Here is a 15,620-nt window from a genome sequence, read left to right as displayed (position 1 = left end):
AATCAAGTCTACTCAGATTATCTAGGCTGTGTCTGCAATTCAAATGATATGGACTTTAACCATACCTCCTCCCAACTATCTTCACAGCAACGCCTGGGTTAGTGTTTGACTAACAGTGCAGTAGTCTACGCAAGTTGGCACATAAAAGTGACCATCAGCGTGGCCAGTTGGGAGTTCTAGTAGATTCTATGTGGACCTGTGAAACTGTTTTAGGGCCTTGGGATTTTGTTTTGTGTTGTTTTTAAGATTTTATTTATTCATTCATGAGAGGGGAGAGAGAGAGAGAGAGAGAGAGAGAGAGATTGGCAGAGACACAGGCAGAGGGAGAAGCAGGCTCCCTGTGGGGAGCCCAATGCAGGAGTTGATCATAGACCCCGGGATCACACCCTGAGCCAAAGGCTCAACCACTGAGCCACCTAGGCCTCCCAGCCCTTGGGATTCTTCATTGAATAAGACAGTTTCTGCTCTTACGGCATTTATATCCTAATAGAAGATGACAGAAAATAAGATAAACAAAATACATAATTTTGGAGTGGTGATAAGTAGTGATGAGAATAATAAAGCAGAGGAAGGAAATAGACAGTGATGAGTGTATATGTGTGTGGAGCTGGCTACATAATTGGCGAGGCCCAGGGCAACGTGGAAATGTAGTATCCTCTACTCAAAAAGTAGAAAAAAGTGCCACTACAGGTACTGAAACATTAAACTTTTTCCTTTCTTTCATGGATCTCTTTCTGCGATAGTCATGGTGTTTTTTTGGCTGCCTTGCCTGTCTCTTTCCTTCCCTGTTTGGCTGGTTGGTTGCTTTTGCTATCTCATGTGTTCTAAGTAAAGAAAATTCAAAACTGAGATTATTGACAGGAATCTGCCATTCATCATTATGTTGTGCGGTGCCCACTTGAAATACAAATATAGGAGTGGGATCATTGAAATCACACGATTTGTATTTCCTAGTTCACGGGTGCATCTGCATTTTGTGCTTATCAGAACAGTGGAAACATGCTACAAAACTAACCGCCTGTTTTTCTTTCATCTTTAATACATTCACATTCTCCTGACACTTTACCTTTGGTTTGCTGATTAGTGAGGACGCCTGACAGGAGGAGGAGGAGGAGGAGGAGGAGGAGGAGGAGCAGCAGCAGCAGCAGCAGCTATGGTGGCCCTGCCTGTCCCATTCCTTCTCTGTTGTCGTTTTCAGTGTGAACACTTGCCTACTACAGGAAAGTCAGACAAATAAAAGGGATATGCTAGGGTTCTTTGATCACTCATGTTTGTTAGAATGCATCTGACCTCTTTCTACATTTGAAGCAAGTTCTGCTTCTAAAGCCTGGCCTCTCGGGGCTGCCAGTGCACTGCTTACTGAGCCATAGGCTTAACATGCTTACCTTGTACTCACTTTGCATCTCGTTGAATTCCTAGACATCAGGGGACGCCCATACTGTGTGTATCTCCTCTACTCATGCGTGTACTCTACTGTCTCCTTGGACTTAGCTTACGAAACGCAGACTCAAAGATGAAGTTATGAAGGATTTCAAGATTGTGACATTGACTCAAGGCAGTAAAAGCCAGCATGGAGCTCTCCTGAGCATGGGACCCTGTTGTGATGGCACAGGTTGCACGCCCATGAAGCCATCTGTGTATATGTGCACACACACATATTATTGTAGATAATGATGATAAAGAAGGACGGTCTCATAAGGTGACATTTGATCAAGGCCTTCAAGAAGATAAGGAAACCAGGCATGCAGATACGAGGGCAGGAGTAACATGTTCAGAGGTTCCAAGGCACATGAGCCTTTGCCTTATTCTCAGAAGAATAAAGAAGCCACTGTGGCAGGATCCAAGTGAGCAGAGGGGTGGGAGATGAGGTTAGAGAAGCAGAAGTCCCTGAAATGTGCATGGACTCCAAGGCCAGGAAAAGGACTTGGAATTTTTCTATGAAAAGAAGGAAAGGCTTGGGGGAGTCTTAGCAAAGGGGTGACATGCCATGATTCAATTTTAGAAGGCTGCCCCCTGGCTGTACTGTGGTAATACCTGCGTTGAGGCGAGGTTGGAAGTGGTCAGACCATTGCTATTGCAGACCAAACAAAGATGGGGCCTGCCCTGGTCTGGGGGTATACATAGTAGTGATTAAATGCACTTGGATTCTGGGCATATTTTAAAACCAGTACCAACAGGAGCTGCGTATGGAATAGATATTTACCTGGACCAGGAGATGAAATGGCCTGTTGAGAAGCTGTGAATTTCCTAAGGTCCTATAGCCAGTGTATGGCACAACTGGGGAGGGCAGAGAGCAGGAGTCTCGTGTTTTTACTGGGTCTTGTCCTCCCCTGTTCTTTCTAGACAGTGCCCCCAGGTAGCTCTGATAACATTTTCTTCTGAACATCTTCACTTATTTAGCTGAAATGGGCATGGGGTTAAATCTCTAGGGTTCTATCTTTATGTATCATTTTGAAAGAACTTCTCAGAGCATGATCCTGGGTGATTCTACTGCTGGCCCATGTTTCCGTGGTCTCTGTGTGGGGGTTGGCCGTTTCCCACAGTGTTAAATTAGCGGTATCCTGACAGTATTTTTCCCTACATTTCACTAAGTATCTCTTGACTTCCCCTAGTGAAAGAGAAATAATAAAGCAAAGATTTTGTTACTGGGTTTGTTCTACCATTGTGCCACGTTCAGTGCCAAAAAAAGTTAACTATGGTTGGTTGGTTGGTTGATTGATTGATCTATCTTGCTTTTCAGCACTTTCAGACCATGCTGAAGTCTAAATTGAATGTCCTAACACTGAAAAAGGAACCCCTCCCAGCAGTCATCTTCCATGAGCCCGAGGCCATCGAGCTGTGCACCACTACACCCCTGATGAAGACCAGGACTCACAGTGGCTGCAAGGTACGTGGCACGTGGCCCGCTGGGGCCCTCTTGGTGGGACAAACAAAAGGAGGTGTCACCTTAGGACACTTGTTTCCCAGTGGTTACTTTTTAAAGGAATGAAAATGTAAAATGACTAATAAGGACCATTAAGTGATGGTTGGGTGAATCCATACCCTGCTGTCTTTTTAGTGATCTACCACTCTTCATTGTTTCCAGATATACATTAAAGACATGAGTTTTGGTGTATGAATAAAATCGTATTCTCCCTATATTTGCTGTAGCCCTGTGGATTTGGGGCTTTATAAGAAAAGTTCTGTCCTTAGCGATACTTCCTCCCTTTGTGTTTGCACCCTGAATAAAACACATCTTAAGGAAATAAAAAACAAGTTTCTCAACAGTGTACTTCTCCTTTGGGGGTTATTTTGCATTTTTGTTTGGCTTCAGCTCTCAGAATTTTTCTTTTTCAGCTCTCAGAATTTATACTAATATTCATGCCTCAGAATCCATTAAAAACCATTTTTTTTCACTTGTGTAAACTGTAATGCTGACATTAAAAAAAAACCCTAGAAATGAAATGTATAATTTTGGTAAGCTTTTTTGGGTTCTTTCTCACATGATATTCTTTTTTACTTAAGTTGATGAATATAGCGACCCGTTCAGAGGTAACAAAGAAAATATGTTTATGCATACTTTGTCATCAACAATTTGTTTTGAGGAATAAAAGATTAAATTAAGGGGCAGAAAATTGAGTAGTGAAGATAAAAAATAAAACAAAATGTATGTTTGCAGGTTTCTATTATAACCTTGTGGACACACTCCTTTCCTTATCGCTTTTCTGGCTTAAGGGAGTCAAGGCCCATTGATCTCTCTTGCCAGAATTTTCCATCACCTCCCCAGTTCTTGCATAGCTATGGTCAGATTGGAGCCTACAGAAATCTTGAGTGAGGGTTGTGTACACAACACTCCATACATGTTCACTCATCCCACAAATACCCACTGGGTGCTCACTGTCTGCCCAGCACCGGGGACAGTGGGAGCAACAGCCCCCAACATCTTTGTAGGGTCTAACTTCTAGTTGGGGAGGAGGGAGGAGAAAGTACAGGTAAACAAGCATTGGCTGTTGAGAAAGCCAGTCTGGGAGAACTTGGGGAAGAATCTTTCAGGCCAAAGGGACAGGGAGTGCTAATTCTCAGAGGCAGAGATGGTCTACTATCTTTGTAATAGAGAAGAAGGGGCAGGAGAACTGGGAAGTCAAGAAAGTTGTGTCCTATGGTGTGGTCAGGCAGGGGTCTGGGTAGAGAATGAGCCTTGTCATCATGGAGGCAGGGAGTTTAGACTTTGTTCTAATTACTACAGGGGACCATCAGATTTAGGCAAGTGAGTCATAGGACAACATTAAAAAAAAAGGGGGTGATTTTATGTGGTAACTATGCTAAGGTGAACTTTCAGCTTCCAAAGAGCAGTTGCCAGAGACTCTGGTTCAGCTGGAGATAGTGGATCCAAAGAAGTGGCATGAGGTCCCAGTGTAGGCAATGCTTTTTTGGTGAACGGATGATACAAAGGAATTGGGAAAATACTCATTACATTTGAAAGTGATACGAGATCACATTGTGTTCTATAGACTTTAGAGATTTCCTAGAGTCATTTTGAATTTTGTTCTTATTGGGGAACATGGTCCCTCAAAAGCAAGATGAAGTCAGTAGGGACAAGTAAAAGGAGGAGAGTTTTGTTTGATAAAGTCTGCAGAGTATGCTTAAATGGGAGGAGAAAAATGCAGTTACAGAATAAAAGACCTAGCAATCAGTCGGGATATGAAGTGTGTGTGTGTGTGTGTGTGTGTGTGTCTCAGAGAGAGACAGAGAAACAGATTTGCTAGAGAGAAATATTTGCTAGGAGATTAAAAACTATCATTTTCCTGAAAAGGAGCAGAGGGTTCGAGATTCATGGAGTATTTTTCAGTGTATTGCCTTAGGCTGTGCTCATTTGTTTTGCTTCTAAAAAGATGTTGGGGAAAAAAAAAATAGAAGGAATTCAGAAGAGCACACAGAGGAGAGTGAGGTGGCCCTCGCATCAGTCCGTGGGGCCAGCGAGAGACAAAGGGAGATCATCCGTGATTTCACCTGGACACAGAGTAGAACTTTGGCATTCAGGGTCAAAAACACATTCCACGAGGCTATAAAGTTTATGAACTCGCTTTCCCTGGAAATCCTGAAGATGGGATTCCAGGTGTACATCATCATGACCTGCACTCAGGGATCTGGGCCAACTCTAGCTTTACGATTCCGTTTGAAGGAAGAAAACCCCCCAAAGTATCATTCTTCAGATTGTACACGATTATGCACTTTATCAGTTAACATTTGAACACCCTGGGAGACTTCCATTCTTTAATTCTCAGTGATAATACCAGGTTTGTGTTCAGAGGTCACATTCCTCCCATAGAAAAACAACCAAAAAGTTATATGTTTGAGCCTTGAAATTTCTGTTCAGAATGTCCTGACCTCCCCATCCTCCCCACCCTCCCCCCACCCGCCCCCCACCAACTCCATCATCCACAGGAACAAAATGCAGTGTTTCCTCTCTGATTCTTACGGAGTAACTTCGCTCACAAAATGCCAGCTGCAGAAGGAGGAGCTCTCTCTCGGGCTCCCTCCTGCCAGGAATAATGAGCACAATGTAGCCAGGCCCAGCTGCGGGGCCCGCGGACAGGACCCTCCATCTGCACACAGTGCTAGTTCTTTTTGCCTAAACAGCTCTCAAGTTGTGCTTGCATAACTGTGGCTTTGGGAGGGAGAGAGGCAGGAGGAAGCAAAGGAAAAGGGAGTTGAAAATGGATTATGGTTAGCACCATCGAGGCCCTGGCTCATCTCAGATTTTGCATTTCCCTCTGATCTGTATTCTCCGTGGGTCCTGATGGGATTGCCCTGCCAGGCTATTCATGTTGTGGGCAGCTGGGTCTTTGTGTGTTTTCCTCTACTGCTGCCACTTTTTTTTTTTTTTTTCCTCCCTGGAGTGGAGTTATTTAACTGCAAACCCCACTGCATACCATTAGGACGCGCCTGCCCCTACTCTCCTTGGAGGTTTTCAGAGCATCTGATGCTGTGTTCTGATTTTGCAGCAATAGGAGCAGCAGCAGCAGCAATGGTTGGTCATACCTGGCTTCTCCTGCCTGGCACCACAGAATCCGAGGCGGCTCTGACTTGTTAGCAAACATTTATTTAATAAATAGTCACTGAAAACCTACAGTGCATGGAATTGTGGAGGAAGGCATCAAAGTAGACGTCGTGGGTCATGTGGTTTGTAGCCAAGTGGAAGGTATAGAGGAGTACCTGAACCAGTAAATCTCCAGTGCTGCTCAAACTCTGTGTGTGTGTGTGTGTGTGTGTGTGTGTGTGTGTGTGTGTGTGTGAGAGACAGAGAGAAAGCCCTGAAGGGCAGGTTTCTGGACCTTCTTTCAGAGATTTTGATGCAGGTGCTCAGCTTAGCAGGCAGAAAAGAACCTGCACTTAAAAATCGACCATGCAGTTTTCATGACTGTGGGGCCGGGGCACTGCCTGGAGCTTGAGGACCAATGCTCAAGTGTGGGGTGTGGAAAGATCCACGTGAGTGACCTAAGTGATGGAAGTGGATTCACACCCGGGGAGATGGGACATGGGGTGGGACATGGAGGATTGAGCTCGCTGGCCATTGTAGGGTTAGAATGGGTTTGCTCCAGCTGACCAGGAGGCTGACATCCAAGAAAGAACTGGGCTGGGTAACTGGTGCATCAGATGTGTGCCCTCCTGACAGCACCTGTGGATGCCACTGTATCCTCCCTGGGGCACTGTTCTTGGTTGGATTGACTCACTTCCGGGCGTACTTGCCAGAGTTCGCAAAGCCTTGATGAAATGGTGATAATGATGATGATAAATAATTAGTAATAAAATACTAATCATATAGAAATAATGATAGTAATTAAGATAGTAACACATTAAGCATTCTCCTGCGCACTTCTCGCGATGTAGAACCATTTGGTCCTCACAACAACCCCATGGTTCAAGTGCCATCTGTGGTGCCATTTCACAGATGAGTTACTTGAGGCCTAGAGAAGTTCTTTCCTGTACCAGAGTATCCAGCAAGCATCTGGCAAAGCCTGTATTTCGAATTTCATCAGGGTCTCCATAGCCTCTGCTTCTTCCCACTAGATTCCATCTCCCTCAATGACCTCTAAGTGGCTCCTATGTGTGTCCTATGATAGCTCTTAAAACTGGTTGTGTCATGTGGTTTTAGCAAGTCATTTTATTTCTGCAGTCTTCAGTTTCTGCATCTTTGATAGGCCAGAACCAAGGGCACTGCATTTCAGGCATCCTCTTACCTAAAGTTCTGAGACTCAAATTTTCCTAGTTTAATTGGATTAGAATTTTGTCTTCGCTCACAAAACCCAGAAAGCATGGGGAAAATGTACTGGAAGTATCATATAATTTTACCTTGAATATAGTTCTCAGGCTCTCTTATTTGGTTTTCTAGAAGAAAGAGAGAGTCTATAATGAAAAATCACATTCCTTGTAAAACATACGTAGGAAATAAAACATGAAATGTCCATTGAGTTCCTGTATGCTCATGTGAACACCATATAAAACCTATTCCACAGAGATAGTCCCTAGCTTTACAGCATTTATAATTGTGTTTTTTTTTTTAATTTGATGGAGAGAGAGTGAGAGATCACAAGCAGGGGGGAGCAACGGAGAAAGAAGGAGAAGCAGAGGGAGAAGCAGACTTCCCGCTGAGCAGGGAGCCTGACTTGGGACTCAGCCCCAGGACACTGGGATCGTGACCTGAGCCAATGACGGATACTTAACCGACTGAGCCACCCAGGTGCCCCCAGCATTTATAGTTTTATTTTTATTTATTTACTTTTAAAATATTTATTTATTCATGAGAGACACAGAGAGACAGAGACAGAGACACAGGCAGAGGGAGAAGCAAGCTTCATGCAGGGATCCCGATGTGGGACTTGATCCCGGGACTCCAGGGTCATATCCTGGGCTGAAGGCAGGTGTTCAATTGCTGAGCCACCCAGGGATCCTCCAGCATTTATAGCTTTAAAGCAAAATAGTAGCAATGCTGAAACAAAGATGCTGACACATAACTGGGGGTCTAGCACATCTTAAAACATTTATCTTTATTTAAAATCTTTATGAAGTTTGTGAATGGCAGTAGTTTGAGTTTAAGGACAACGATAAGTTGAAGAAGGAGAGTGACATGGAGGAAGCATACCTGGGGAGGACAGATGGGGAAAGAAGCAAGAAGGAAAGGCAGGCAGGTTGGCAGTTACTGACACAGGTCTCCTTTTTGGATCTGAGTCTGCCTGCCTTTGTTCTGGTTTACCTGGCGATTTTTCCTCTGCACCTGCTCACTCTGGCTGGGTGGAGCCAGGGTCCTGTGATTGTCTCCAGGAGGGAAGTTCCTCTTGGCCACCAGACAGGATTTGGGAGTTGGGGTGGTGAATAGGGCTAATTGAGCATATGGTATTTCTTTACACTCTCCAGCGTCCATCTCTGGTTCTGTCATCGTTCGTGGTGATAGTGCCCTTGTCTTCATTCTGCAGCTTCGTGGGCATCCAGCTGCCTCTGTCCCCTCACACGTCATCACAGGCCCCACCAGGGCCTCACCTGGCCGACTCTCTCATAGAATGCTCTAGCTCCCAAATCTCTCCTCCCTCTGAGTGAGGCACTTGGCTTAGCATCACGTGAAGTCCCATCGAAGACCCTCACTGTTCTGTTCCCTTTAGTGAGGGCAGAAGCCATCGAACAGTCTAATTCCCAAGAAGGAACTTGTGATTCATACAGCATTACAATTTTACTATTATTCTTTCTGAGGCTCATGCATTCAGGAGTGACTGCATGGTCACTAGCTCTCAGGAAGGATGTGGTCGATTTGCAGTTGCATGGGACAGAGAGGATCCTGAGCTGAGGGCTTTGCAGGCAGTCCTCAGATCCTGCCATTTTGCGCACATGTAAGATGACCAGTCTTACAAGTAGATTCCAGCAACCCTACTTAAGATGAGCTCTTGATTTGAATTTAAATATATTTAAAACTGGCATCACATGTATCTATTTCACACAGATTTTTGTGCTTATTCAGTTTTGTATTTAATTAGACATGTAGACCTGTTTTCTCTCTCTCTCTCTCTCTTTTTTTTTCATTTTAGCCAAAGGCCCCTGATTTTACCCATTCACTGAAGGCAGAAACATTGATTATACTGTGTCGTCATCCAGACCGAATGCATTTTGGAGCCTTTTCTTGGCATAGGTCATTTTGGGCATGGCGTGAGTCTAATTCTGCCAATTGTGTGGACTTTTTCCTTGCAAAATACGTTTCTGATTTGAACATCAAGACACAATACAAATAAAGAATAGTAACATATGAAGTAAGATTCGAGCCTGTAGTCTTTATTGGCTCTTTAAACCTCTTGGTTTAAACCAAAATGTAAACCTCTAGATTCAGAGTAAATGGCATCTGATTCTAATCCACTTTCTCTTTATTCTTTCTCAGACTTTCCTGTAAACAAACCAAAGCACATTTCCTTGAGTGTGTCTTCCTAAATGTCGAAAGGTAGAAGTTGGTGTGAGCTACTACCTGTTGTTTAAGAGACAAGCTTTTAACTTTCTGCAGTTTTTACTCTTTGTCAGTTTGTAGATTTTCTGACCTTTTTTGGCCCACCTTCCTCTCTCCTCCCGTTCCCCCATCCTAATTTTCTTCTTTCATTTCTTTCTTCATCTATAAGAATATATTGCACATTCTTAGGATTTTCCAGATGTTAATAGGGACACAAAGATAAACAATGGTTTTGGGTACTTTGGGTTGAAATAACAGAAAATCTAACTGGAATTGACTTAAGTCCTTGAAATTTATTTGCTTTGGAATCCGCAAATTCCAAAAGGATGGAGTGGGGGAAGAAGATGCTAGAGAGGCAACACAAGTGTCCACTACAAAAAAAGAAAGGCTTAATGACCCGAGGCCTGAGAAATACATTATGTGGGAAGAGCGATAGGAGTAGAAGCAAGTGCCACCCTCAGGTGGCAGAGCAAGGGGTGCCTTTCCTTCCATGTTACGACCCAGCCCATCCCCTTGAATATATATGGGGGATGGTCTTCAGATGAGATGAGCCTCAGTTTGAGAATCGCCACTCTCCAGGGTCCTTGCAATGCCCATCAGCTAGCATGTGGTTTGACACTGAGGGGCTTTTGTCTTCCAGGTGGGTGGCAGATGGCGGGGAATGTTCTCATTCATTGGAGAAATCTCCAGCTCCCCTTTCAGGCTTTCATTCCAGGTTTCTAATTGGGCAACACATTATTCAAGGTAGAGAAAGAGAAGCAGGATTTCAGAAGTCATGAGTTCAAACACAATTGTGAAATTTAAAGTATCTGTGAGACCATCAGGGGGCCACAGCCAAAGGGCACCCTGTTATATGAAGGTGGAGTTCCATAGAGGTCGGGTCCTTCAAGGAGATCAGGGCCATAGAAGAGAAAGAAGCAAGACAGGTGTACCCGCTTATACACTTACACGTGTAAACATGTACCCACCTCTAATACCTGAGGGCCAGAAAGAGAAGAATCAGTGGGGAAGAACACTATGAGAACCAGAGGAACGTCCTCCCCACCAAGCACCAAAACTGTCTGTCTCACTCCTATTTCATCCTACACCCTGGGCCCACTCTCCTGGCCATCCTCTTCCAGACTTGGAAGTATCAAGGGGAGGAAATGGATATAACTCTGCAGATGACTGAAGCATCTGTATACGGTTCTAGAATTGGTCTTCATGTATATATTTGACATACACACTGCCTATGCTACAGCTGTGGTGCCCAGCACGGCAGGATATTTTGTTGGTGATGGTCAGTTTTTTGGCTGTGAGTCTTAGGACTTTGAATTCTGTACTTTGGTCTTCCCACAGACAACTGTGGTGGCTTCAGCGAAGCTTTTCACCCTTCACAAGGTCATTTTTGTTATTTGATGACTTAAATCTTTTCATATGAGGCATCATTTTCATTTCAGCTGATAGGAGTGTTTAGAGTGTCTGCCTGAATGCTTGTTGAGTAGGCTTCTTTATGGGGTCACTCTTCCCTATGATGCAGGCAGTAGAGTTATTTGCCCCATTGAGGTATTCTCTGGGGATGTTTGACACCTTCAAACTATTTATTTCCTGGTGTTCCACACCATGAAGGCTGTGGCTGAGAAATGGGCATTTTACTCTAGGGAACCAGGTGTGACATTAAAGCTCACCTTTGGACTAATGTCAAAGACTGTGTTGTCCTGTATCTCCAAATGTCACTGCCTACTTCTTATCTTTAAAAACTCTCGGGAAGGGATCCCTGGGTGGCGCAGTGGTTTGGCACCTGCCTTTGGCCCAAGGCGCGATCCTGGAGACCCGGGATCGAGTCCCACGTCGGGCTCCCTGCATGGAGCCTGCTTCTCCCTCTGCCTGTGTCTCTGCCTCTCTCTCTCTCTGTGTGACTATCATAAATAAATAAAAATTAAAAAAAAATAAAATAAAAACTCTCGGGAGATCAGCAAAGATTCATTAGTGAAAACTGGGAAGATAATCTAAAGCACGTGAAAGAGAGATTATAATATTTTTGTTCCACAACACCATGGAAAACATGCAGTCATGACACATTCTGTTGTAGAAATTATACCGGTGTGGAAAATGTTCACAATATATGAAATGAAATAAAAATCTGGCTGCAAAATGTGAATAGGATTTTATTTTTGTAAAAACACTGAAATATGAACAGAAGTGATCCCTGGATAGCAGGATTATGGGTAAAATTTGTGATTTTCTTATTTTTTTCTTTTTTTTTTTTGCATTGGCTAAGTTTTCAACAATGAACAGATATTACACTTTAGTTTTGAAATATAAATTTAAAAGAAGAAAGTTTCTTTGGATGAAGGCTTGCTTGGACAGCTATGTGGCAGAATTTCTATTCAAAATGGAACATTTTGGAAACATCATCTTCTAAGTCACCCTGACTTAGACATTTGTTTCTTTGCCCAAATCGGAATTTCTGTAACTTCAGGGAAAGTGACATTTTCCCGTCTAACTTGTGACTTGTCCGGTGTCAGGCTTGTCTGGTGTGTTCAGCATAATAATTGTCAACCTACTCAGATGCATTTGCAGGGATGATGTATGTGCTGGTTTCCTGAGGGCTGCTTAATGGCAACGTCAATGGTTAAAAAAGAAATTTATTCTCTCACAGATTTTGGGACCAGAAGTCCCAAACGGGTATCCCTGGGCAGAAGCCAAGGTGTCAAGGAGCTTCCTCTGGAAGCTGAAGAAGAAAGTCGGCTCCTTGCCTCTTGGGGTTTATGGTGCTGCAGACATTCCTTGGCTTATGGCCATTTCACTCCGGTTTCGGCCAATATAGCCACACTACCTCCTCCTCTTTTCTATGTTTCAAACCTCCCTTTGCCTTTCGTAAGACACTTATGGTTGGATTTAGTGCCCACTTGATAAACCAGGATAATCTCCCTAGCTCCAGATTCTTAACCGAATCAGCACGGACCCTTTTTCCTTAAAAGGTAACATGTCAGGTTCCAGAAGAGGACCTAATACTTTTGGGTGGTCTTACTCAGCCCGCTATAGATAGTTTCTTTAGAAATGAGGAATTCTAGAAATGCAAAACTTTCTAAGCAAAAAGAAATACAATGCTCCCAGTTAAGCAGTTGTTTAGGTTATGTTATTTCTTAAGCCTAAGAAAATGCTTTCATTGGAATTCAGAAAACTACTTTAACATGTAGAAAAAATGAGGAGCATCGATCTATGGAAGTATCTTGCTCCTATTTTGTGCCACATTTTCTTTTTTCGTTTTACTTACTTTATCCAAATTTCTGAAAAGGAAGAGATATCATAAAATTTTGAATGGAATTCACGGATTTAAGTCCTGCCCATTGGTAGTTTACATATTGGATGTATATGTTTGTAAAAAAAAAAAATCCACAGTTCTACCCCAGGGAAAGGGAATAATGTTTTGCTCCACCCCCACTCCCATTCTCAGTAGAGCTTTAAGGATAATTTTGAAAATGATATGGAAAATATTAGGAGTATAATGTGTGTGTCTGAGAGAAGTATCTCATTAAGAAGTTATTTTCCCCTCATGACTTCCTGTTTAGATCGTTTGTCTTTGAAACAATTTGTTGGTTTAATTCTGGAAATTTAGTTTAATCATTATCTGAATTTAGGGTTCATTTATTTGGGAAATATGTTAATTATTTTACAAATTTTCCTGGATTAATTCTCTGGATAAAATATAGCTCCTCTGTGGTAGACTTCATCTGTGAGGCAACCTACAGAAACACCATGCAGAAAACCAATTAAGTTGGTAAAAACTCATTAATAATACACTTTATGGTTTCCAGCAGAGACTGTACAAATTGCTCGAGATGGTTACAAGGTTAAGATAACTTCAAGCTAAAATCTGGTTTATGCAAATAGGGTGCTTAAATGTAAGAAGTTAATGTTTAAAAGACGTTTTCAAGTGTATGTATGTATTTCTACTTATTTTGGTCATGTCATTTCTTTTCAGTGTTCTACTTACTTTTTACCCTAGAGGAACTCCCATGTTACAGCACCAGTGCCTCTGCTACTAGAAGGGCTGGTTTAATTTATTGTTTGTTAAATGAAAAATATGCTTTAAATAAGGAAGCATCAGAAGATATAGACTGAATATAATCTCATATAAACCTGGACTTTCTTTGCAGGTGATTTTTTTCTGCCTTAAGTTTTAAAATGGTATCAAAGTGATACCTGCAGAGATTTACCAAAACAACCCATCAAATAGTAATGAAAAACAAAACATAAAGTGTTTATCTGTCTCCTTCTTCCTTCTCATACCCCAGTTCTTCTCCAGCTGTAATTATTTTAGCTTTTTCTTCTTATGCTTACCTTCATATTTCAAATACTATACTTTTACCATTTGGGGTAATATTTTTTGGCTAGTTTGGTAGATAAAGATTTAGATCTATTCTAACTCTACCCACTTGTCTTCTTCCATCTTCCTAACATAGTTACTTCTGAAATTTTAGGTAATATCTATGTGATAACTAAAGAGTCAAGGTACCATGATTTTATTTCCTTTCTTGATCAATATTTTTTGAATTGTCTATTATTTTCAGATTTGACATCATTTTATATATACTTAATTTTCCTCAAATGTGCTTTCTGCTTTGGCATATACCCATCCATACGTAACCCAACTACTCAGTGATGGAGGTAGGGTATTCTTTTTCATGTCCTCCTGCACTTGGCTAGAGTACTGGCCTCTAGGCCGTCCTCCCTGCTGTGACTCTAGGACTTCTCTCCCTTGGGGTGGATACTCCTCTGATGATTTCCTCCTTTGTTTTGCTGGAGCACACGTTCAAGAAGTAAACACCATGTGCCTTGCATGTCTGAACATCTCTTCATTCTACCTCACCTTTTTGAAAGTTTGGGTATAGAAATGAAGATTGGAAATAATTTCTACTTTGAACTGTGAAGGCTGTGTCCATTGACTTCTATTATCCCTTGTACTATTGAGGGATCTGATCCCATTTGATCCAGATAGTGATGTGACTTTCTTCCCCCTCTACTCTCTGGAAAGATTTTGGGATTTTCTTTATGTTCTTTGTGCTCTGAAATTTCATGGCTGTGTGCCTTGGTGTGAATTCCACCCCCCTTCCCGTTCATACAGTTGGGGGAGGTTGTGTGTCTTTTCAATTTGGAGACTCTTATTTCTTGGTATTTGGGGGATCCTTAAGTAAAATTCTACTTCTCCTCCCTGTTGTGGAATCATTTGAGAAATAAGAAACATGATACATGATAGATTAACTAAAAGTAGCAGTTTTATAAAACTTGCTTTGAAAGACATGGCTGTGTAGATTCACTGGGTTTCCTAAAGTTTCCAAATCTATGTTGGAAGCTCTAATAAGTTACCATCTCCTCTTTTGTTCATTTTGTCCTTTTGTGCTTATGATTTAATAATGTCCATTATGATCAGTTTAGTGGGGTTTGGAGAAGACATGGATGCCCAAGGTCACCTTGCCCTGGTTATCCTCTCTGTTGTTCAGCCCTCTCTAAATTGACAATCTTAGCTGTTTGAACTTCTTGTTTAAATCTTTATCTAAGATGGAAACAGCAATCCTTACCTTGCGTTCAAGTTTAAAGAAATATTTATAAAGTACTTTGAGCTTTTCACAAGCGTAGTGTTGTATAAATAAAATACCATTGTTATTCAAATATAGCTCCCCATGGTTTGAATGGGAAGGTTGATCAACAACATGGTAGTGAAGGAGATATAAATGTAGGAGAAAGCGATCATAAATAACCCAGATCATAAAAAGGTCATAAACCAAGCTCATAAATTTGTACAGATATTTCTTATCATATCTCTGAGTATTTCAACTCCCGACTACCTAGCAAGTAAATGATAAAACCCACTGTGACAACAGGTGCAGATATGATCCTTGGTGTGCTGGCTGTTCATTTCTTTGTTTTCACTGAAAATATTATACCTTCATTTCTTGGAAAGAGAAATGATGTCAGGGCTTCTGTGCATCCTGAGATCTCTAACTGAGACATTAGTCAGATTGGTGTTTATGAGTCACCAGGCATCTTCATAAACCAAATCCAGGAATTAGAAAATAATTTGCTCGGGAAGTAATAGGGATAAATGAAGTTCGTCATCCTGGGAAACGGGAAAGCTACTTTGTGAGCTGAAGATCCTACTGGAATTAGGTTT

The 15,620-nt window shown here is 42.1% G+C and overlaps 1 protein-coding gene across 3 annotated transcripts in view; it reads left to right on the top strand.

Moving 5' to 3' along the window:
• PID1 (phosphotyrosine interaction domain containing 1) overlaps positions 1 to 15,620 on the top strand; it is a 226,057-nt gene that overhangs the window by 99,260 nt on the left and 111,177 nt on the right. For all 3 annotated transcript variants that reach the window (XM_038574062.1, XM_038574063.1, XM_038574061.1), the window contains one exon: positions 2,741 to 2,887. In XM_038574062.1, the coding sequence (XP_038429990.1) occupies positions 2,741 to 2,887 (147 nt within the window). The remainder of the gene's footprint in view (positions 1 to 2,740; positions 2,888 to 15,620) is intronic.

This window comes from Canis lupus, chromosome 25 (assembly GCF_011100685.1).
Source record: "Canis lupus familiaris isolate Mischka breed German Shepherd chromosome 25, alternate assembly UU_Cfam_GSD_1.0, whole genome shotgun sequence".
NCBI lineage: Eukaryota > Metazoa > Chordata > Mammalia > Carnivora > Canidae > Canis > Canis lupus.
This window is presented reverse-complemented; position numbering and strand designations above follow the sequence as displayed.